Genomic DNA, 24,982 nt, shown 5'->3' on the forward strand with positions numbered 1-24,982 from the left:
TCTGGGTTAGCGGAGTCTGTAACCTGAAGCGTATGTAACCTGAAGCATATGTAACCTGAGGTACCACTGTAAATAGAATAGAGGGAGAGGGAGATAGATCTATCGTCTTTTCCCTCTCTTTTCTTTTTTTCTTTCCAGTAGCACCTTAGAGGAGTGTGCATGCACGCGAAAGCTCATACCAATAACAAACATAATTGGTCTATAAGGAACTGGAACGATTTCCCCCCCTTTTTTCCTTTCCTTTCCTTTCCTTTCCTTTCCTTTCTTTCTTTCTATTTCTGACTTCATTTGTTCTAGACAGTGCTTTTTTCTGGGGGTATGCATATCCCTAAACATTTTGTGAAACTTTGTACTTTTGTCCATTTACTGTATTTATTTTTCCCAATTTGGGGAAAGCACTGGTTCTAGATATAATTCTATTGTCTACTTAAAACTTTAATAAAAATTTCGGGGGTGAGGGGGAGAGAAAGGAAACAAGAAGTCGCCGGAGTCCTCCTGCTTAGGTCTGCCGATCTGCTGCTCCCACGCCACCAACCGCGCGCCTTGCTGTCTGCCGCCGCTTACCTTGTACAAATTGATGGGGATGTCGATGATGATGAGCAGCAGGTCTCCCAGCGCCAGGCTGGCGATGAGGATGTTGGGGCCGTTCCTCATGCATTTGTTCTTGTAGATGATCCGCAGCAGCGTGGAGTTGCCGATGATGCCCAGCACGAAGACGGCGCAAGCCACCACCGTGTTGACATACTTGAACGCCTCGGCGATGTCCGTCTTCCTGGCGCACGGCGGGTACGACCCTCGGTCGCCCTTCCCCGCCGCCACCACTTTGGAGAGGTTGGAGCTACCGGTGTCCTCTTCCTCCAGCTGCTCTCCGGCGGCGATCGGGGCGACGCTGCTCTCCCCAGCGCCAGCGGCGGGGCTGCTGCGCCCGGCCTCCCCCTCGAGGCGCGCCGGAGAGGCGCTGCTGGGCTCCATCGCTGCGCCGTAGCGGAGCAAGAAGAGCGCCAGGACCCACAGCTCCCAGGCGCTGCGCCTACCCATGACCGCTGCCCGAGGAGACTGGTGCGCACGCCGCCGCCTTGGGTCTAAAAGGACGGGAGAGAGAGAGAAAGCCTCCGGATACGGGATCAGCAAGCCCGCCAGGTGGCAGCGCCCGCCGGATCCCCGTCGCGGCCAATCCCAGGCAGCCCCAAACACGTGCGCCCACCCTGAGCGCACCAGGCGGCGAAGCAGCCCGGCCGTCTGCTGAGCGCAGGGCTGTGCGCAGTCGGGAAACCCAGGGAGAAGTGGGAGGGGAAAAGGAGAAGAGGAAAACACACACACACACACGCCCCCGAGCCAAGCAAGCGTGATTTGCGGGGTAAAAACCCTGCCAAGCCTCTTTACTATATCTTTACGCTCCGCTTTGATCTTTTCCCGGGCGCACAGCCAGGTTAGGTGCAAATGAAAACAGCAAGCTGCGGAAAAGCGAGGGTCTCTTCTGCTCCCATTGAACTAATCGCTCCAATTTTAATTGGGGGGGGGGTATTCTAAACTCAAGGGTGAACCACGACGTCATGGGCATTGCCAGGATTTATGTTGGTGGGGGGCAGGGCACCCACCTGTCATCAACTTCTGCCTGGCTCTGGCTAGCAGATTCAGAATGAAATGTCTCAACAAGAGTTGTTTAAAATTACTTTCTTTTGCCCCTCCCCCCATGCTCAGAAACATCTATCAAAATATTTCTACAATTTCTACTTTTAGTTAAGTATTTTTATTTATTTAATTGAATGACCCCTGGCTATACCCATACACGATGGGCGCAGTTTCTGGGGAATCTCTGCCAACAATCTTTGTTAAAGGGAAATATCACAAGCCACCCAAACATCGGGAAAATAATATTTTGGTTAAGGTATAGGTAGTGGGTTGATTCACAGCACGTGATCCTATTAACATGCCTATTCAGAAGTAAGTCCCACTGAGCTCAACAGGACTCATTCCTTGGCAAATGTGCAGATAGGATTGTGGCCCATCCAGGGAAAGCAGTGTGTGATGGGTTATTTGTTAACATACCGTATGTCCGCTCAGAAGTGACTTGCATTTAAATTCCTCCTCTTTTCCCATCACATAGTCACATCCCCATACCTGTTAAGGTATATTGATTGCATGTGGGTGTATCTAACTGCTGCTCTTTCTTGGGCAAATTTATGAGACACTCAAGATGGGTCACAAAAAGGATCCCATAAACAAATCAGTAAAAGTATGAAAACCCAAAGTAAGAATAAATCAGAACTGGTTTTTAGTATGGGGCAAGACCCTTGACTGCACTATTTAAAACATGTTTACGGGGATGTTCCTTAATTACCGTACTTCACCTTGACTTGAAACACATTATGCAGAATCAAATCAATTCCTATTTCATTCGGCGAAATAAATTCCAAGGAAGATTTCATTGAAATCAAAGGGACTTCTAAAAAACACACGTTTTTAATAAGAATCAATTAAAAAGAGACATCCTCTGGTTTTCTAGTAAAAGCTTGTGTTCATTCTAAACCGACTTGAAATAGATCTTTACCTTGTAAACTGTCCAAGCAGAAGAGTCCTAGATTTAGTTCCAGCTGCTGGTAGAAAACCCTTTCTTGCTTGAGATAGTTTGTCTGCCCACTGCTTGTCTGGTGTCTACAGTGAACAGGGTTTTGATAATGGAGCATTCTGAAGGCAGTCTCCCTGGTTTATTTATTTTTTAAAACCCACTTGTGTCTTTCCCATCAGTCACTGCTAAACTCCACCCTCTCCTTCCACCAGACCAGCAGCCTTTCCCGCTTGTCAGCTCTAAAAGCCTGGAGAACATCAGCCCAAAGTTTCCTGTTAGCTGAGACATGTCACAATGCCCCTCCGTGGAAATCTGAAACATGGGGAAGGGGAAAGCAAGAGACAGAGAGAATCTTCTGGCTGTAGGATTATACACCCTTATGCAAATAATAAGTCCTCAGACTAAGATTAGGGAGATGAAGGTTCAAATCCCAATTTAGCCATGAAGCTCACTGAGTGATCTTGGGAGAATCATAAAGTTGGAAGGCACCCAAAGGTCATCTAGTCCAACTCTCTGCAATGCAGGAATCTCAGCTAAAGCATCCATTTCCTCTTAATTCATAGACTTCTTGTGAGGTTAAAACGGGGGCAGCCAAGGCGTTGCCCTCCTGATGCTTTTGGACTGCAACTCCCAGAAACAATGCCTGGCTCAAGGTAACCCAGTGAGTTTTGTAGCTAAGTGGCCTCCTTGGATCAGTACACTACACTGCCTCTCATAGGTGGTGAGTGGGTTAGGCAACACAGGATTTGGTCCTGAGGTCTCTAGTTGTCGATCCCTGCTATAAATCATATTAACATACTCAGGTTTCCCAGCAGAATGTGGAAAACGGATATCCCATGGTATCAGATTTAATGATCACTTACATATTTGCATATATTTTCAAAATCTGTTTTCCTATCTGTGTGTTTCACCTGTACAGCTGATGGTAAGAAATGTCCACAGTTGTTTTAAAAAAATTTTTTTTTATTAAACCATTTCAATAGAACAAGTTATCAATCCAAATAATCAATTACATTATTTCCCCCCTTTCCCCCCATCCCTCCCACTCCCCCCCACAGACTTCTGTCAGCTCCCCCCTCTGATTTCTTTGCACATATTATTCTCTGCTTGTTATAAAACTGTACATATCTTTGCCATATCTATCATATGTTCAACCAATAAATTTGTGGATGTTTATTCAAAACCTGTCAAGGAGTCCAAATCATTTTGTTGTCTTTTTAGGTAATTTGTAAAAAGTTCCCAATCTTCCTTGAAGTCGTGATTGTCCTTCTCACACAGTTTGTATGTCAATTTAGCCAATTCTGCATAGCTCATCAATTTTTCTTGCCACTGTTCTTTCGTTGGGATTTCCTCATTCTTCCATCCTTGTGCTAACAAGACTCTTGCCGCTGTTGTAGCATACATAAATAATTTCTTTGTTTTTCTTGGCAGGTCTTGTCCTAAAATCCCTAACAAAAATGCTTCTGGTTTTGTTTTACAAATGTCATTCTGAACATTTTTTTCAATTCATTGTATATCATTTCCCAGAATTTTTAAACTTCTCTACATTCCCACCACAGAAATGTCCACAGTTTTAAGTTTGTGTGTTGTCTTTCTAGGAGATCCGTAAAAGTCTTCCATGCTCTTAAATCTTTGGCCTTGCTCAGATGCCACATTGTCATTAAGAAGATCAGAATTAAAGGAATCTTACGGTTTATTGGGCATAAAGGTAAAGGGACCCCTGACCATTAGGTCCAGTCGTGACCTACTCTGGGGTTGCGGCGCTAATCTCGCTTTATTGGCCGAGGGAGCCGGCGTACAGCTTCCGGGTCATGTGGCCAGCATGACTAATCCGCTTCTGGGGAACCAGAGCAGCACACGGAAACGCTGTTTACCTTCCTGCTGGGACGGTAGGCAAGTAGCCTATTTAGCTACTTGCACTCTGATGTGCTTTCGAACTGCTAGGTTGGCAGGAGCTGGGACCCAGCAACGGGAGCTCACCCCGTTATGGGGATTCGAACTGCCAACCTTCTGCTTGGCAAACTCTAGGCTCTGTGGTTTAACCCACTGAACCACCCGCGTCCCTTTATTGGGCATATTGGGACCATTATCATAATACAACGTCCTTACAAATATAGCCGTTCAGGAGAGTAGCAGCACTGTACTGAAACACTTGTCTGCTAAGTGGTTGAATTTCCACTGATCTCTCTTCTCTTGTTCTGGCGGTTCCAAACCCACAGAGAGAAAGATCACTTTGCAGGGAGGGTGGAGGTGAATTTCTGGAGAAAACCAGCTGGTTAACAACTCACTTCCTTGCTGGAAATAGCCTCCTTTAGAGAGCACTTCTTGCTTTGCAAAGAGGAGGAGGAAGCTGTTGTGCTAAAACAGCAATTGCCAACCTGGTGTGCTCCAGCTGTTTTGGATTGCAGTTCTCATCTGCCCCCAGTGAACATGACTCTGTTGTCTGGGACTGATGGAAACTGTAGCCCCACTCTCCCAGAGGGCACTAGGTTGGTGAGGTTCTGTGCTAACGTCGCACCTAACAGCATGGCGAATGCGCCCTTCCTTACTGATTCCAGTCACGAAACGACTTCCTAAAGAAATTCAGAAGTGTTCAGACTGCTGCGGGTGTCTTTTCAAAAGTCAGAGCAGCAAAGAATTTCCTGTTTAGGCATACAGGGACTCAGCTGAAAAATTCCCATTCTGAACATCATTAGGGGCATGTTATTTTGAGAGTTCCCGTAGTATAGGAAAGATGTGTGGACAAAGTAATTTGAATAAATGATTCATTTTTTCCTGGTTATATTGAACCTGTGTATGTTGTGAGAAATGTGAAGTTGTGAGAAACCTGTGAATTACCACCTCAAGCTGTGTGGGCTTTGTTCTTTGAGGGCTTTGGCCGCATTCTGTGCTTAAAGTGTCACTCTTCATTTGATATTGAGCATGCTACTATTTTGTTTTTGCCACTTCTCATCTCAAAGAAATATTATAAGCTCTGGTTTGAAAACTTGGGCAGAGCGGTGACCGAGAGCCAAGCACATGTGATTTATAAAGGCTACAGAAGAGACCTGTGTGCTATGTATAATGTGATTCAAAGCTGTTCTGGCACAGGCATAGAAACTTAACTGGGGCGGTGGGAAGCCTCTTGTTATTCCACTTCGGCACTAATTGCATATACAAAGATGTCTACAAAAACCATTACAAATACTTGAACTTCTTCATGTGTCAAAGGGGAAGATAGTGCTGCTTTTCTTAACAATTTGCTGCTACCTAATTGGGAGGGTTGGCCATCATTGGTGGGAGCCCTAAACATTCCTAGGTATTTCGGTGTAATTATTGTCGTGTATGATTTCTTGAGGATGCAGCCTTACTTGGAAGTAAGGTCAGGTAAAAAGATGTAGAGGATTAGAAAAGCAACCCCAACCCAAATAAGCTTGGTGTTGTACATTTTAAGTTTGCAGTCTGAAACCATCTAAAGCAAGGCTTCCCAAACTTGGGTCTCCCACCATTGTTGGACTACAACTCCCATCATCCCTAGCTAGCAGGACCAGTGGTCAGGGAAGATGGGAATTGTAGTCCAAAAAACAGCTGGAGACCCAGCTGTTGGGAAACCCTGATTTAAAGCATCAAAAAGAGCCTAGGATGTGAAGAGCAGGAGGGGGGAAAAGGATGAAAAGTTTTCTGGTGAAACAACAATTTGTTTTGACAAATTGCTTCAACAGCAATTCTTACCATTGCCCCCTTCACCAGATTTTATTAAGAAAGTGAGAAGAGCTGTGGCACAATCCTATGTGAATTTTGAAGGCTAGCTGTGTATCTGTTCCCATATGGCTTCAGAAAGTGCCGATTTGCTAGATCGACCTTTAAATGCAAATGGATCCAATTTCTGCCCTATCTCTATACATAGCTCAAGAGTAGAGCATTTGCAAGAGGTTCCAGGTTCAATCCTTCCAGGTACGGCTAGGGAACCCCAGAGAGTCGCTGCCATTCTGTGTGCAGACAGTACTGAAATAAATGCACCAGAATGCTTTTGTATAAGGCAGGTTCTATGAACAGGGGTCAGGGACTGGGCAGAGGAGGAATGGGGGAGACTGCCTCCCCATCCTGACCCTTCCAGGGAGGAGGAAGAGGAAGATAATATAGATTTACAACAGGGGTTTGAGGAAGGTCACAGCTCAGAGGCAGATGAGGGGGAAAGCTGGGAAGTGCTGAGAAAGCTGGGACAACACCCACCTGACACGGTGTCACTAGAAAGCATTCCAGACCCTTCACCTCCCAGAACCCGGCAAGCCTTAAAAGTAGGAGAGCAAAGAGCTCAAAGGCAGAGGACACCTAGCACCACCTGTAGAAGTAATAATAATAATAATAATAATAATAATAATAATAATAATAATATATTTATACCCCGTCTATCTGGCCGAGCCTCCCCAGCCCCTCTAGCGGCTCCCAACAAAATATTAAAAACACGATAAAACATCAAATATTAAAAACTTCCCTAAACAGGGCTGCCTTCAGATGTCTTCTAAAAGTCAGATTTATCTGCAGTTTATCTGCTTGACACCTGATGGGAGGATGTTCCATGGGGTGGGCGCCACTACCGAGAAGGCCCTTCTTGTTTCTTGATAAATTCAAGTTTCTCCACAAATTTGTTTTCTAGATTCCCCCAACCCCTCTTTTTTAAACTGCAAAGTCAGCACATGCATGAAAAGTACTTTGCATATGTATCTTGTGTGTGTGTGTTTTTTTAAAGGAAACTATATATGATGTAAAGAGACTCTTTAAATGAGATTCTCTGCATATTTATTATTTCCCACAGCAGAGAGGTTGAAGGCATGGCTATGTATGGCTGTTGGCATCAAAGGAGTTTCTAACACAATCTAGTTTCCACCGAGAAAGCAAACACGATAATGGTGTTACACCTCCTTGTCCCCTTGTATGGTAAAGGCTCAAGCTGCAAGTGTGTGCATTGCACACACACACACACATCTATATTTAGTACAAAAGGGATAACACTTTCTGAGCCAAATTGGAACGGGAATTCTGTCTCCGGGTGATGTTTTTGCATAGAATGATCCTCGAAGGCAAGCTCTAAAACTGCAAGGGAAACGCTTTGTTTTCAATACTGGTCTTTTGCGCAAATACATTTCGTATGTAACCTGAAGCGTATGTAACCCGAGGTACCACTGTGTGTGTGTGTGTGTGTGTGTGTGTGTGTGTATACAGTGGTACCTCAGGTTACATACGCTTCAGGTTACATACGCTTCAGTTTACAGACTCCGCTAACCCAGAAATAGTACCTTGGGTTAAGAACTTTGCTTCAGGATAAGAACAGAAATCGTGCTCCGGCGGCACGGCGGCAGTGGGAGACCCCATTAGCTGAAGTAGTGCTTCAGGTTAAGAACAGTTTCAGGTTAAGAACGGACCTCCGGAATGAATTAAGTACTTAACCCGAGCTATCACTGTGTGTGTGTGTGTGTGTGTGTGTGTGTGTGTGTGTTGCTCCAAGCCAGAAAACCTGAGATCCATGGGTATTTGTTCACATGAGAGACAGGATACCTAAATCATATATAGGTGATCCTATATTGTTGCATTGAGCATAGAAGCATTACATTCAGCCAGACCACTAGTCCACCCAGCTTATTATTGTCTACTCTGACAGGCAGTGGCTTTCCAGGGTTTCGGACCACATCCTGGAGGCGCTGGGGACTGAACTGTGGATCTTTTGCATGCAAAACACAAAAAGCACTAGCACTGAGCTAGCCTTCCCCCAAATGCTTTCTTCCCAGTGCTTACAGAAGGGCAGATCTTCTGCTTTGCTGTTCACATCTGATGGTTTGCTACACAGATATCATTTCCATGGGCATCTCGTTTCACATGTAAGAGAAGCACATACATCTCTCAGCTTCCGCTTGTGTCTGTAATACATATTGAACGTGTCCAGAGGAGGGCAACCAAAATGGTCAAAGGCCTGGAAACGATGCCTTATGAGGAACGGCTAAGGGAGCTGGGCATGTTTAGCCTGGAGAAGAGGAGGTTAAGGGGTGATATGATAGCCATGTTCAAATATATAAAAGGATGTCACATAGAGGAGGGAGAAAGGTTGTTTTCTGCTGCTCCAGAGAAGCGGACACGGAGCAATGGATCCAAACTACAAGAAAGAAGATTCTACCTAAACATTAGGAAGAACTTCCTGACAGTGGAATTTGCTGCCAAGGAGGGTGGTGGAGTCTCCTTCTTTGGAGGTCTTTAAGCAGAGGCTTGACAACCATATGTCAGGAGTGCTCTGATGGTGTTTCCTGCTTGGCAGGGGGTTGGACTCGATGGCCCTTGTGGTCTCTTCCAACTCTATGATTCTATGATATTGCTGCACAGGCAGCATGCTGATTGTTTTCCTACATGGACGGGATAAATTCCTCCATGCAAAGCAGTGCTATCGAGAAAAAGGGTAGCAGATAAGGCACCCTACGTTATCCTGCCAGACCAGCACAAATTGTGACCCACAAAGCCGTCCGTAGCCTGCCAGCCGAATGAGGTAGCCCACCAGGGGATTAAAAAGCATCCGGAGGTGGCTACATCCCTGAAACTATGAAAAGAAAGGCATTGTGATGAATTTGGCAGGCATCATCAAAGCTGACAGGCTTCATGTAGCTTTGTTGCTTCATGTAGCTTTGTGGTCCTATTCAGGCTCTGGGAAGGTAACAAACAGAACCTAAAGCACTCTCATAGCTGTCAACTTACAGGTTTGAAAATAAGGGACCAGCAGCCTCGAAAATAAGGGATCAGCAGCCAAAATAAGGGATTTTAGTCAACCAGCTGAAATACAAAGTTAAAAGGGACCAGATACATGAAATAAAATGTGTATTTCTAAAAAAAAACACCAACAAACAAAAAAAAGGGACCAGATAATTTTGGAGAGCAGTGCCGGTTTTTAGCCCTTCGTTTCCAGAGGTTGCTGCTCAAGACACCAGCTGATGAAACACTGCAATTAAATAACTACAGGCAGCAACCACTTTCCGTGCAAAACGAAGTCCAAGCTACGAAGATGCTGCTGCAGTTCTGTATCTTTTCTCTCGTGCTCCATCTGCAGCTCTCAGTTCCATCAGGCGGGGCGGGAGGAAGGGGGGGGGGAAATAGCACCCGAAGTAAACCCGCAGATCAGACCAGCTATGCTAGTCTACCACTACAAATCTATGGGAGAAGCGCTTGCGGTTCTTCCTCCGCTTTCCCCCTCTAGGGTTAGCCCTTGGAACACCTGCCCACGTGTCCGCCTCCTCCTCCTCTCTCTGAACTGCTTTCTCTATGGTTGCCCTCGCTCGCCTCTCAAGGCTCCTCAGCAATTCATAGGCCATGCCAGGCTGCCCATCTCATCCGGGTCCTTCGGCAGCACAGCCACAGTACGGCCTAGCGGGAGTGGTGGCGACGGGCAGAGGGGAGGCCCCAGGAAGAGATGCCCAGTTCGGCGGCTGTGAGGAGGATGGCGGCGGAAGGGCCCGAGTCTCCCGCCAGTCCCGGGGGCCGAGGCTGGTGAGAGAAGGCTGGAGGGGGGCGGGCCGGGCAGCCAAGCAACACAGTTGGAGCCTCCCTCCTCCCTGGCCGGCAGGGAGGGAGGGAGGGAGAGGAGCTGCTTCCTTTGAAACCTGAGAAATTTAAGGGACATCATCAATAAGGGACAGCAGAGGGACACGGCGCTGGGATAAGGGACTTTCCAGCCAAAGAAGGGACAGTTGACAGCTATGCACTCTTCCCACCTGCAATGGTCAGCATGATATTCAAAGCCAGGCTGCCTTTGAGAGCAGAGCTGGAACATAGCCATTGTGGCTAAGTAGCTATTGGGAGAGATTTCCCAACATTTATACGCCACCCATTCAACCAAGTCCTGTGTGGATGAATTGAGAGCATAGGTACAGATGTTCTCTGAGTACAATAGCATACCCGCCAAGTATCCCTATTTTCCAGGGACAGTCCCGGAATTACAAAAGCCATCCCGGCTTCTGATTTGATCCTGGAATGCCCCTATTTCCCCAGCCAGTGCTGGCGCCACCAAGCTCAGGGAGGAGAGTGAGCCGGCGCTTGTCCTGAGTGGTGTTGGCAGTGGAAGCTGCAAGGGAGCACCCCATTGCCTCTCCATGGTTTCTCCACGGCAGCCGCTGCCAGCCTCCTTCCTTGGGCAGCTCATAGTGGCCGCTGTAGAGGGAGACAGGAGAGGCAGAGGCTGCAACTGGCTCCGAGGGGCAGGCAGAGGGAAGAAAGGGGGAGTAGAACACAATGCAAGGATTCTGGATTTTTTTAAAAAAAATACTTTGTGCATCCAAGGACTCAGCTACATCAGTAAAGAAACAGCGATTTGAATGCACTATAAGCATGCAACATCAGATGGTGCCAGAGAGCAGAACATTTTTAAACGTGATTTTCCACAGAGGTTTCCCCCCTCGTGCTATAACGATTTAAGTTCTGAATTATTTATGGCGTTCCCCCCCTCCCCCGTGTTTACCTCAAGTCTATTCTTGCCTCTTTCTAAAATTTAATTATTGGTGTGCCTTTTTCTTTTTGTAAATCTACAAAAAGGTTTGGGAAACCTGTGGCCCTCTAGATCATGAGTAGGCAAACTAAGGGCCGTGGGCTGGATCAGGCCCAATTGCCTTCTGGATCTAGCCCGGGGATGGTCCGGGAATTGCCACATGGATCGCCAGTGCGCGTTCTTTCCCTCTCCCTCACACGGTGGTGGTGGTGGCGGTGCCTCCCTCCCTCCTCCTGGCTTCTCCCCGCCCTGCCTAGAGGAGGAAGGGGGCTGGGGTTTGTTGGTGCCAGCAGTAGCAGCGCTCGAGCGACTGCCATTTTAAGCAGCCCCTCTCCGGAGCCCTTTTGTGCGCTGCTCATCATCGTCCCGTCCCCCGCTGCCGCCAGCCCCTGCCACTCAAACAGCCACTGGGGGGCGTGGTGCTCTTGCATCAGCCCCCCAAATATAGTTTGGCCCTCCACATGGTCTGAGGGACAGTGGCCCGGCCCCCTGCTGACAAAGTTTGCTGACCCCTGCTCCAGATGTTAAAGGTAAAGGTAAAGGGACCCCTGACCATTAGGTCCAGTTGTGACCGATTCTGGGGTTGCGCCTCTCATCTCGCTTTAGTGGCCGAGGGAGCCAGTGTACAGCTTCCGGGTCATGTGGCCAGCATGACTAAGCTGCTTCTGGGGAACCAGAGCAGCGCACGGAAACGCCATTTACCTTTCCGCCGGAGCGGTACCTATTTATCTACTTGCACTTTGACGTGCTTTCGAACTGCTAGGTTGTCAGGAGCAGGGACTGAGCAACGGGAGCTCACCCCAGTTGCGGGGATTCGAATCGCCGACCTTCTGATCGGCAAGTCCTAGGCTCTGTGGTTCAACCCACAGCGCCACCCGCCTCCCTGCTCCAGATGTTACCAGACTGCAATTCCCATCATCCCTGATCATAGCCAGGGCTGATGTGAGTTGGAATCCAACAACATCTGGAGGGACATATGTTCCTCACCCCTGCTAATACACGGACTCAGAGATGCTCATGTGGGATTTGAGTGTGCATCATGCTTTGCTTCCTCATTCCTATCCATCCAGATGTTTCATTTCGAGGGCAATGTCCCAGCTAATTGAGTGATCCAAGAAAGGAATACGCAGACTATGATCTTTGCAGCTTTCACTTTTGTGTGCCCCCTGTCAGGGTTCCATGGCCCCAAATAAGCATCTCTTATGCTTCCCATGATGGAATTTAAAAATACAAAAAAACAGAGGCGGCTAAAGGCGCGAGAACTGAGCTGAAGAAGATAAGCTTGGACACCAGAATGATGAAGGATCAAATGTTTGGAATATTTCTGAGGTTCAGTGATACAGACCTTGTTTTTTGGGAAAATAACACGTCTGCCAGGGTGGTCCAATATGTGGCCAGAGACTCACATGCTACCCCCAAGACCCTTTTTGTCGACGTTTGATGCCTCCCACCAGCCCTCACATTGCCTTGTGAAGTTTGCACAACACAATTAAAAGAACAAACCGATCTGCAAGAAATAAATAGGAAACAAAGAAACTGAAGAAAGAAGAAACAGAAAAAGAAACTACAAAATCCTCTCTCATCCCTAGAGGAAGGTGTGGCTTCTCGTCTCTCACCTGGGCTCACCCCTCTCTTCCCACAGCCTTTCACTCTGTGAGATCTCCCTCTTACCAGAGGTCCTCAAGCTGTCTTTTCCCTTCAGACTACAGTGGTACCTCGGGTTAAGAACTTAATTCGTTCTGGAGGTCTGTTCTTAACCTGAAACTGTTCTTAACCTGAAGCACCACTTTAGCTAATGGGGCCTCCTGCTGCCGCTGCGCTGCCAGAGCCTGATTTCTGTTCTTATCCTGAAGCAAAGTTCTTAACCTGAAGCACTATTTCTGGGTTAGCGGAGTCTGTAACCTGAAGCGTATGTAACCCGAGGTACCACTGTAGATGCAATTCTCAACTCTGTGTGTGAATTCTGGGTGTGAAGGAAAAAAATGTAGAAGTTGGAGTTAAATGACAACAGAATGCAAAAGCCAAAAAACCAAAAAAACCAGTCTTCAATTAGAACTTGATTGTCTGCAAAACAAGCACACTGAAGCTCCACAACATCAGTGATAGATGATAATGCAAACAGCAGCAAAGAGTAAATTAATGCCTGTAACAGGACAGGAAAGAAGAGTCTCTATTCACACCTGATAGAGTAGAATAGAACTTCTTGATTAAGTTCCAATTCAGCGTTTTCCTGCTGGAACCTCCTTCTGACAGCGTATGCCATAATAACTGTGTGAGTCTTTAGGGTGCTACAGATAGATGCATGTACAGCGGTACCTCGGGTTAAGTACTTAATTCGTTCCGGAGGTCCGTTCTTAACTTGAAACTGTTCTTAACCTGAAGCACTACTTTAGCTAATGGGGCCTCCCGCGCTGCCGGAGCACAATTTCTGTTCTCATCCTGAAGCAAAGTTCTTAACCCGAGGTACTATTTCTGGGTTAGCTGAGTCTGTAACCTGAAGCATATGTAACCTGAGGTACCACTGTATAGGCTTCAGTCCAGGTGAGCCTAGGACTCAATTTTTGCAACCTGGTGCTTGCGGCAGAGACTTGTTGAAGCCAAGTGCGAGAAGGCTGCAAAACAGGTAGTGGTGGAACTAATCAAGCCAACAAGACCATCTTTACTATTTTATAGGGATGCGGGTAGCACTGTGCTCTAAACCACTGAGCCTCTTGGGTTTGCCAATCAGAAGGTTGGCGGTTCAAATCCCCGCGATGGGGGTGAGCTCCTTTTGCTCTGTCCCAGCTTCTCCCAACCTAGCAGTTTGAAAACACACCAGCACAAGTAGATAAATAGGTACCGCACTGGCGGGAAGGTAAACAGCATTTCTGTGTGCTGTGGCTTCCGTCATGGTGTCCTGTTGCGCCAGAAGCGGTTTAGTCTGTGGACAAACGCCGGCTCACTCGGCCTGAAAGCGGAGATGAGCGCCACACCCCTTAGTCAAGTTTGATTGAACTTAACCACCATGGGGTCCTTTACTTACTTTTTAACTTAATATTTTATGCAGAACAGATTCTAAGTGGAATCGGCTCCCTATTAAGCCCCTTCACTTTTTTTCCACCAATCTGATGAAAGAATTCCTAACAAGTGAAAATGTGTCAAGCGTATCCAGGTTTCTTGGCTGCTGTCTTTCAAACTGCCAAAAGGCTTAATCCCATCCCAGTACAAGCATCTTGCCTGAGAATTGGCAACGTCCATGGCATTTCAAGCTGTCTGGAATGTCTGCTGGTCTGTGGATCAAAGTATGCACGTTTTAACTCAAACTGGGGAGTTGTGCGAGATTTAGAAAACTGGGAACGTAAACAACAGCACCACAGCTGTGTTGAAGGAGCTTAAGGCATCTGGCTCATGAAGGATACTTTCCAGGGCTGGTGTTGGAACCTATGTTTGGTTCATAGTCTAATAGTTTTCTCCTTTCTCCAGAACAAAATTTGTCCCTGGACTAAGCCCATGCATGGCAGACTTTTCAAAGTGTTAGACTCCAATCTGAAGTCAGCTTCTAACACCTTTAGAGTCCTGTGGAGATATATAGCGGCATCTGATATATGAAAATAAGGACATAAGAGCAGTTCTACTGGATCAGGCCAAAGCCTCATCCAATCCACCATCTTCTTTTCACAGTGGCCAACCAGATGGCTCTGGGAAGGTCACAAACAGAACCTAAAGCACTCTTCCCACCTGCAATGGTCAGCAACTGATATTCAAAGCCATGCTGCCTTTAAGAGCGGATCTGGAACGTAGCCATTGTGGCTAGTGGTTATTGGGAGAGATATACAGGCATGAAATTGATGTATCCAAATGATTTCAGAAAGAAATATTGGTTCAACATAACGGAGGTTGCTTCCAGTCCAGTGGTTCCCCCTCACCCCTTTTGGTCTTCAATTGCCATCTTTTGTACACTTACTTTCTCTGTGTGTGGAGCATCCACATATGACAACTCTTAATTTTTGTTTTTAATATAAATGTGACGGCCATGCAAAATCTTTCCAGTGTGGACTGTCCAAGTGCTATTGAGACACACATGCGCAGAGCATGGGTGTTTGGGAGGTGGGGGGAAGAAGTCTTCAGTCACACTGTGGTGTAGTATGTAGCCCCAGATGCAAAATTGTTAGGGGTGCAAAATTTCAATACAACTGCACACTTCTGTCTCTGGGCTCCATTGAAAATGGCTGCTCCATGCAAACCAGGAGGTGATTTCTGCAGACAACAGAACAACTCTTTTCTCTGCGGCTGTGATCTCTTGGGTGATGCAGACACCGGTAGGCAGTTGAATGCGCATGCGTACTCCATCCATTACCCTCCATCCCACCTCTCCGTGCAGCCCTGGGCACTGGCAACCCATGCTACGCCACTGCATGGGCACCCAACCTGGGCACCCAAACGCAAAAACGAACATTACAGGATTTCATCAGGAGCTACCAGGAAATGCTCTGATTGGAGTTGAAACAGAATGTTTGCCCTAAATATTTTGCAGGCACAAATAGTATTGAAAGCTGTATTGTGTATGACCACCCTGATAGCATTATGATCACGAATCATCATATATCGGAACCTAGAGGGCCTGTATTAGATCCTGACATTTCTGCCTGTGAATACCCTTCTCAACTCAGCTTTAATGTAGAGACTGTAAATATTCTATTTTGTAATTGAGCATAGCACACTTACAAACAACATCTCTGGTATGAGATATGAAGGCAGTCCTGTTTAGGGAAGTTTTTAATGTTTGATGTTTTATTGTGTTTTTAATATTCCTTTGGGAGCCACCCAGAGTGGCTGGGGAATAAATAATAATAATAATAATAATAATAATAATTCAAGATTAACAGGCTGGTCAGCTTTTACTCCGCTAAAACACATCTACACAACAAATCTACATCATCACTGCAAATCTATATTGGTTTTCTAACATCTTACCTGTCATGGCTTCCCCCAAAGAATCCTGGAAATTGTTGTTTGGGGCGGGTGCTGGGAATCCTCTCACAGAATTACATTCCCCAGGGTTCCCTAGGGTAGGGCTGCCATACGTCTGGGTTTTCCTAGACATTACTGGGATTTCCAAGGAGTGAGTGACGTTTGTCCTGGATGTTCGGCAAGTAAACCCAAAAATCACGTTTTTTTGCTGTTTGCATAAAAAAAAAAGCCCAATAATTTTCTGGGGTCTTCCTAAAAAAAAGCTCGGGATGTCCTGGTTTTTACTTTTTGAAATATGGCAGACCTATACACTTCAACAAAATGATAGACGAAGAAGAGGTAAAAAGGAGACTGGTGGTGGTAACTCCCTCTTGACCCTCTTCTGTGGCACTACTTCTAGAATGGTTAGTGAGACAATATGAGAAGTTAATGTCCTTCAAGGATTTGGACATTTGCCATCAAACCGGCTATTAACAGAGCACCTCAAGATTTTCTCAGGAAAGCAATGGGAAATAAATAACCTTGTCCCTTTGAACTTGTGTACTTGTCCTTGAACACGTTTGCTCACTTGTTTACATTGCCCCCAAAATTGATTTTGGTGACAATTTTAACGGACTTTGCTCGACGTTACTCCTAAAGATAGTCCGTCTGTCCTAAGAGAACTCCTAAATATAGACTGGCTGTTTTCTGTGCCCTTATTTTGTCTGAACAGAACTGCCCATCCCTTGTTTGCCTTTGGCACTCTCATCTCCCAGCAGTGCTCTCAGACGTGGATTTTCCCAAGCGACAAAGGCCTGCTCACATCCATAAAGTCACAAATATTTGTTTCACGTAGTCCGACAATTAGATTGACGTAGCTTTGCCTAAACAAAAACAGGCAGTTTTAAAACAAAGGGCAGGTCGTAGCTGGATCAGAAAGGATCAGGATGAGATCAACCACATGTTTGTTTGCATAGGAAGGAACTTCTCAAGAACAAAAGGTAAATCCTATATATTGAATTAGGCAGACAGGAAGATTGGTGCATACGGTTGCCCGCCAGCCAGCACATTCCTGGTTGAACCAATCAAACTAACGCTATTAAGTATTGACGTTTGAAATGCCAGTATGCTCTGCTCCTACCAGGCTCCATCCTTCTCACCATAATCCAATAGGCTCTCTCTATAACCTCCCAGGTGCTGCCATTTAAATAATAATAATAATAATAATAATAATAATAAAGATAAAGGTAAAGGTACCCCTGCCCGTACGGGCCAGTCTTGACAGACTCTAGGGTTGTGCGCTCATCTCACTCTAGAGGCCGGGAGCCGGCGCCGTCTGCAGACATTTCCGGGTCACATGGCCAGTGTGACATTGCTGCTCTGGCGAGCCTGCACCAGCGCAGCACATGGAACGCCGTTTACCTTCCCGCTATAAAGCGGTACCTATTTATCTGCTTGCACTTAGGGGTGCTTTCGAACTGCTAGGTGGGCAGGAGCTGGGACCGAAGGACGGGAGCTCACCCCGCCACGGGGATTCGAACCGCCAACCATACGATCGGCAAGTCCTAGGCACTGTGGTTTTACCCACAGCGCCACCCGTGTCCAATAATAATAATAATAATAATAATAAAATTATTTATACCCTGCCCATTTGGCTGGGCTTCCCCAGCCACTCTGGGCGGCTTCCAACAAAATATTAAAATACAGTAATGCATCAAACATTAAAGGCTTCCCTAAACAGGGCTGCCTTCAGATGTCTTCTAAAAGTATGGTAGTTGTTGCTCTGTTTGACATCTGGTGGGAGGGCGTTCCACAGGGTGGGCGCCACTACTGAGAAGGCCCTCTGCCTGGTTCCCTGTAACTTGGCTTCTCGCAGTGAGGGAACTGCCAGAAGGCCCTCAGAGCTGGACCTCAGTGTCTGGGTAGATGATGGGGGTGGAGACGTTCCTTCATATATACTGGGCCGAGGCCGTTTAGGGCTTTAAAGGTCAGCACCAACACTTTGAACTGTGCTCGGAAACATACTGGGAGCCCCAGTTTTCCACCCCAGCTTGCTAGATTATGCCTTAGCTCCATTCCAGAGCCACCAAATTTGTCCAGACTCCATCCTGAACCTACTAGTTTTTTTGTGGAGGCAGGAGCCATAACTCAGTGGTAGACCACATGTTTTGCATGAAGTTGGCAATCACGGGCCTCATCCAGTTAAAACAGCAGTTGGAAGCTGATGTGATAGATCTTCTTTGCCTGAGACTTTGGAGACCACCAGTCATGTCATGACTACCAAAAATGTGAATTTATTTAAGGATAATTATGAAAAATGTTGGATTGAAGTGAAAAAGGATTTAGAAATATGGACAAATTTGAAGTTATCATTGTTAGGCCGAATTGCTGTGATAAAAATGAATGTGCTGCCAAGGATGTTGTTTTTGTTTCAAACATTACAAATTTTGGATAAGATGGATTGTTTCAAGAAGTGGCAGAAAGATATTTCCAGATTTGTTTGGCAGGGCAAGAAGCCTCGAATAAAATTTAAGATATTAACTGATGCCAAAGAAAGAGGTGGATTTGCCCTGCCAGACCTTAAACTTTATTATGAATCAGCTGCTTTTTGTTGGCTGAGAGAATGGCTGCTTCTTGAAAACACTGACGTGTTGGATCTAGAAGGCTTCAATAATGCATTTGGCTGGCATGCATATTTGTGGTACGATAAGGTAAAAGCACATAAAGCGTTTAAAAATCATATTGTCAGAAAAGCATTGTTCAATGTTTGGCTAAGATATAAGGATTTGTTAGAAAAGAAAACCCCAAGATGGCTGTCACCAATGGAAGCGAAGGCACAGAAAAAACTCAATATGGAGGCCAAATGGCCGAAATATTGGGAAATTCTGGAACAAGATGGAGACAGAATAAAACTGCAGAGCTTTGAAAAATTGAAAAACAAAGTGCGAGATTGGCTCCATTATTACCAAATAATGGAGGCATACAATTTGTACAAAAAAGTTGGTTTCTAGGTGGAAAAATCAAAATTGGAAACAGAATTGTTAGATCCAAAAATCAAGAATTTGTCAAGAATGTATAACTTGCTGTTGAAATGGAACACTCAGGATGAAATGGTGAAATCAGCTATGATTAAATGGGCACAAGATGTTGGACATAACATAATGATGGCTGACTGGGAACAGTTATGGACCACGGGTATGAAATTTACGGCATGTAATGCCCTAAGAGAAAATTTAATGAAAATGATTTATAGGTGGTACATGACACCAGTCAAGCTTGCAAAAATTTACCATTTGCCCGAAAATAAATGTTGGAAATGTAATGAGACTGAAGGTACATTTTTTCACCTTTGGTGGACATGCCCAAGGATTAAGACATTCTGGGAGATGATTTATAACGAAATGAAAAAGATATTCAAATATACCTTCCTGAAGAAACCAGAGGCCTTTCTCCTGGGCATGGTCGGCCAATTGGTGCCAAAGAAGGATAGAACTTTTTTTATGTATGCAACAACAGCAGCAAGAATACTCATCGCGAAGTATTGGAAGACACAAGATTTACCCACCCGGGAAGAATGGCAGACAAAGTTGATGGACTACATGGAACTGGCGGAAATGACTGGCAGAATCCGAGACCAGGGAGAAGAGTCGGTGGAAGAAGACTGGAAAAAGTTTAAAGACTATTTACAGAAATACTGTAAAATTAATGAATGTTAGAAAAATGTTGGAATGAAGCTATATGGCTTTAGTAGAAATGTTATAAGGAATTAAGTACAAATAGATTAATAGAGTATTAAAGGGAAAAATAAGGTTAGAATGTGTTAAGATAATTATAGGATAGAAAACAGAGGAAGATGGAAAGGAATTGCTGAAACAATTAATAGAAGTGGAATACAAAAAGGGAGGTGTGAGGAGGTCGTGGAAATAAGTGAATGAAAGATAAGATATTGAAATTGTTTGATGTGTTCTAAACTGTTTTTGTTTTGTTTTGTTAGTTTAATGTGTTAGTGTTATGTAGTGTTTTTGTATTGTATTGTATTGTATTGTTTATTTTTTTTGTAGTGTTTAAATTGTTGGAAAAGTAATAAATATTTTTTTTTTTTTAAAAAAGAGACTTTGGAGACCACAAGAGACAGTGGCCAAGGTGGACTGCTAGCCTGCATTGCTCCGGTGTTGTTTTTTGCATCCAGCACAGGACTTGTTGGGTGAGCATTCATCTTTATTTCCTTGCACAAAACTGGCACAGTGGTTATACAATGTCTGCTTGCGTTCATCCTGATTTGTTTGCAATGAGGCCATATCTTTAAATGGTTGCTATTCCACACTTTTTGGTATATATCCTCGGCCCCAGCCCCTGTATGCCATACCCTCCAACGTTCCTCAGATGAAAAATAGGGACATTTCTCATTTCCCTCCAATGGACCCTCCTTGGCCTCCCCATTTTTTGTTGTTGTCGTGTCTCGCAGAGCATTTCCTATCAAAAGAAGGGCAAGTGTCAAAACCACTACACCACTGGGGCACAGCACACACACCCTCCACCGTCCTGAGAAAACCCATTTCTTTATTTTAATCATTAGTAGTTTTGAAAAAACAAAACAAAAACAACAGGCACCAATAAATAAGTTTTAGAAAAGGGCAATGTTATGTACAGTGGTACTTTGGGTTACATACGCTTCAGGTTACACACGCTTCAGGTTATAGACTCCGCTAACCCACAAATAGTACCTTGAGTTAAGAACTTTGCTTCAGGATGAGAACAGAAATCATGCTCTGGCAGTACGGCAGCAGCAGGAGGCCCCATTAGCTAAAGTGGTGCTTCAGGTTAAGAACAGTTTCAGGTTAAGTATGGACCTCCAGAACGAATTAAGTACTTAACCCGAGGTACCACTGTACTGAGTTGAATGGGATCCAAAATGCAGCAGTCTGATTGGTCCTAGAACAATAGGATTCAGAATGCAGCAGTCTGATTGGTCCTAGAACAATGCAGCAGTATGATTGGTCCACAGGAGCCACCCAATCCAGCTCCAGGTGGAAGTGAATCCACAACCTGATTGGCCTACAGGAGAATCCCGGAATTAGCCAATCAGATGCGGCCCATTGTGTAAATAATGTATATAAAGCAGATATTGTGGGGGAACTTCCATTCCTCCTCACCACTATGAGCTGAATAAAGAGCATGAAATCCACTCTTGACTCCGAGTATATTTCAGGCAAGATAATATGTGGACACGCAAATCAATCTTAATAACAATAAAAGACTCCTTGAGCTCCACTCTGCGCTCCCCTTTTTTCCTGCCTATGGCACCCCTACCCTCTGCCTGCCCCCCAGACCCAGTGTCACACGGGGCTGGGTCTCAGTGGCAAGGGCAGCCTCTCCTCATCCTCACTCATAGCAGCAGCTACAAGTTGCCCAAGGGAAGAGTCCAACAGCAGTGGCCATGGAAAGGTAATGAGATGCTCCCTTGCGGCGGACACTGCCTCCATCCCCATTGCTTGGGACAATCTCAGGCTCTTCCTTCCCTGAGCTCAGAGGTAACAGCACTGGTAAGGGAAATAGGGACATTCCAGGATCAGATCACAAACTGGGATGGCCTTCATAATTCCAGGACTGTCCCTGAAAATTTGGGACACTTGGGAGAGTATGGTATTGCAGAAAGTCTTTTAAATTTATTTATTTTTTTAAAGTGGGTTTGTTGTGTCAGAGCGTTTTCATGCACTTTACACTGCACAACCCTAATTTTCGACTAGATAGATAAACTTTATTTGCATTAGTCAACGGGCATAGCAACATAAAACAAGCAATATATACAATTAAAAAGACAATGGATAAAAAGGACAATCAAATGATCAAGACTATCATTCAGATAGTGGCCCTTAATCTCATTGCACCCTCGATAAACCTAGCAACCTTTGCTGTTGTCTGATCATTTTGATCTGATAACAGAAAGAACAATGTGGCCACAGATGGGTGGCCTAGGATGGTAAGTAAGAGTGGGGTGATGATCTCATTCCTCAGGTCTTTATAAAGGGAGAACATGAGCCACTGTTTCCAGATTGCCATCTCCACAGGGGCAGAGTCGTTTCTCAGTTGGAATCTTTTGGTATCTGCCCTCAAGTACGGCAGAGGGCATCAGTTCCAATCTGGCCCCTGTGAAGGCACGTCTGTATTTTGGGATAGTTAATTTATACAAATATGGTGCCAGGGAATCAAACTGGGGGGGGGGGGAGGCATACCAAGGACAGAGTTTCTTTATAATGGCCAGATTGTTCTGTTGCGTGGCAATTCCCGCCCCCTCCCACGGATGGAATAAATAAAGACACCGGACACCAGAAATTAAGTTAATGGGCGAAAATGGCCACAACTTTATTGATTACAGGTAAGAGTGGTATTGGCTTTAGGCATTGGCCCTAACAGACTATCCGGTCTAACCGGGAAGGGTTAAGCACCAACAGGGGGAGCCCCCGAGATGCACATCCCTAGGCGCTCCCCAAGGGGTTACCGCTCGGGGGCGCGCTTTAGGCCCTAGCCTCCGTAGGTTTCGGACAAGGCGATGCCCCCCGGAGTCCTTTAACGAACTACCCTTCACGATTTGGGGGAGGTGATGGCGTTCCTCCCCCCCAACTTCATTTGCAAGGAAGGAAAAGGGGCGAGCCAGGGCTTCCCCGACCTTAAGTGCCCTATTGTAAGCCCGCCCCTAGCGCCCGCCGATTGGCCAGCGCTGTGGGATAATGAATAATAATTAGTTTGGGGAATCCCTGAGTCCCGCGGGGCTGGCGCCAGCCCCGCGAGAATGTAGTCCGGGGCGTGAGCCCGCAACCCCTCCCCCTCCTTAGGTCGGGAGTGGCTTTGCTCTAAGTCCTTCAGACACTGTTCAATTAGCCTTTTTGCTTTAATATAAAGCCCATCGTGAGAAGCTGATGTGGGTGGAATCCGCAGGACAGGCATTTTTGATGCACAGTTTTGGACCACGCACTTTTATGGGGGTCTTGTGTCACTAAGGGCAGTAAACTGGGAGGATTTTTGACTATGTGACTGAATCCCTCCCGCAAAATAGGGAGGGTCTGGCACAGACCCTGTTGTGGCTCTGCTCCCTGAGTCCCAAGGAAGACAGGAGGCCGGTGTGGTGGGAGTGTAAAAAGGTGAGAGTCTTCTGGGAACTGATATATAATGAATTTAAAGAAATGTTGAAATATACATTTGTTAAAAAACCAGAAGCTTTTTTGTTAGGAATGGTTGGAAATGAAATAAATAGAAAGGACCATAAATTATTTTTATATGCAGTATCAGCAGCAAGAATACTACTGGCCCAAAAATGGAAGCAGGAAGAATTACCATCGACAGAAGAATGGAGAATGAAATTTATGGACTACACAGAATTAGATAAATTAACAGGAAGGATCCGAAACCGACAAGATCACAAGTTTACCAAGGACTGGAGCAAATTTGTGGACTATATGAAAAGCATTTGTGGTACGCAAATGACGTTTGTGGGTTTATAGGAAGCTTTGTGAAGAAATAATATTAGAAACACTGTAAAAAAGGGAATAAGGGAATAGGTTTATTTAAAATAAAAGGCAATGTTAAATTTAGAATTGCGGATAGAAGATTAGAAAACGGAAGATTCGCAGATGAGCTGAAGGAAGTCAAAATTACGTATCTGTGATAATATTGAAAATGTATGTTTAAATCTTGCATTGGAAATTGAATAAAAATATTATTTATTTATTTTTAAAAAGAAAGACAGGAGGCCGGTATTTCGAAAACAAAGAGTTGGTGTGTCATGACAGGCTGGGGGACGGGAATGAAGTTTGCCTCCTGGCAAATCCTGGCCTGTCATCACGTTGAGTGAGACGAGAACTGTCGGGAAACAATGGCATTTATCAAAGTACAGTAAGGGCTTCATATCCAATCCATCTTCTGGTGAAAAAGCGCTCGCGTTCTCACCGTGTTCCTGCCAGCCGCTGAGCTTGTCCGCCCTGATTTATGAGCGGTTTCGCCCTGTAAAAATAAATGCCTGTAATTTCAGGGCTTGTGAATGACCCCAAAGATGATAACCTCGGGCTTCTCTCATAGATTGCAAGCTGCAGCGATACAGCCCCAAAGTACAATGACAGGAATTAAGCTAGTAAAGAACAGAGCCTTTTATTTCCCCAGAGATACACATGGGAATATCATGGGAAGCACAGTGACATTGTCCGTGATGTATTTATAACTGCTGGGAGTCCCACCCTCATCTGCATTGTTTGAAGCGCTGTTACTCTTTTACGATTCAAAAACCCACCTTAAGTACATCCTAAAATCGGTCAGTGGGTGTGAATGACCAGTTTGGGGATCTATGAAAATAAAGTCCCACCCTCATTTGTGCAGGTTTCTTTGGGCTAATGGGTTTAAATTTTTAGAGGACTGGGCATATGTGATATGCGAAGTATTCGGGATCAATCCTGTACAAAAGAAGGTGGAGTAAAGCAAGCCTGGCGTAAAGCAAGCCGGATCCAACCTCCATTCGTTTGGCAGAGGTGAAACAAGCCGTCAAAATAGTATTTAAGTCAGGGGGTCAGCAAACTTTTTCAGCAGGGGGCTGGTCCACTGTCCCACAGACCTTGTGGGGGGCCCGGACTATACAGTGGTACCTCGGGTTAAGAACTTAATTCGTTCTGGAGGTCTGTTCTTAACCTGAAACTGTTCTTAACCTGAAGCGCCACTTTAGCTAATGGGGCCTCCTGCTGCTGCCGCGCCGCCACTGTGTGATTTCTGTTCTCATCCTGAAGCAAAGTTCTTAACCCAAGGTAATATTTCTGGGTTAGCAGAGTCTGTAACCTGAAGCGTATGTAACCTGAAGCGTATGTAACCCGAGGTATCACTGTATTTTTTGGGGGGGGGGGATGAACGAATTCCTGTGCCCCACAAATAACCCAGAGATGCATTTTAAATAAAAGGACACATTCTACTCATGTGTCTACCAGCTCCATCTGGTACGCAGGCTGAGA

The 24,982-nt window shown here is 45.5% G+C and overlaps 1 protein-coding gene and 1 long non-coding RNA gene across 2 annotated transcripts in view; one reads left to right on the top strand and one right to left on the bottom strand.

The window, feature by feature from the left end:
* Positions 1 to 2,692, bottom strand: part of EDNRB (endothelin receptor type B) — a 28,296-nt gene extending 25,604 nt beyond the window's left edge. The window contains exons 1-2 of the mRNA XM_081003133.1: positions 2,552 to 2,692; positions 565 to 1,082 (exon numbers count right to left, since the gene is read on the bottom strand). Of these exons, the coding sequence (XP_080859259.1) occupies positions 565 to 1,082; positions 2,552 to 2,687 (654 nt within the window). The 5' untranslated portion in view covers positions 2,688 to 2,692. The remainder of the gene's footprint in view (positions 1 to 564; positions 1,083 to 2,551) is intronic.
* The window catches only part of LOC308475980, a 1,233,414-nt gene that overhangs the window by 265,621 nt on the left and 942,811 nt on the right, over positions 1 to 24,982 (top strand). The gene's annotated exons all lie outside the window — the stretch shown is intronic.

Source organism: Podarcis pityusensis (genome assembly GCF_964106645.2).
Source record: "Podarcis pityusensis genome assembly, chromosome: 4".
Lineage (NCBI taxonomy): Eukaryota > Metazoa > Chordata > Lepidosauria > Squamata > Lacertidae > Podarcis > Podarcis pityusensis.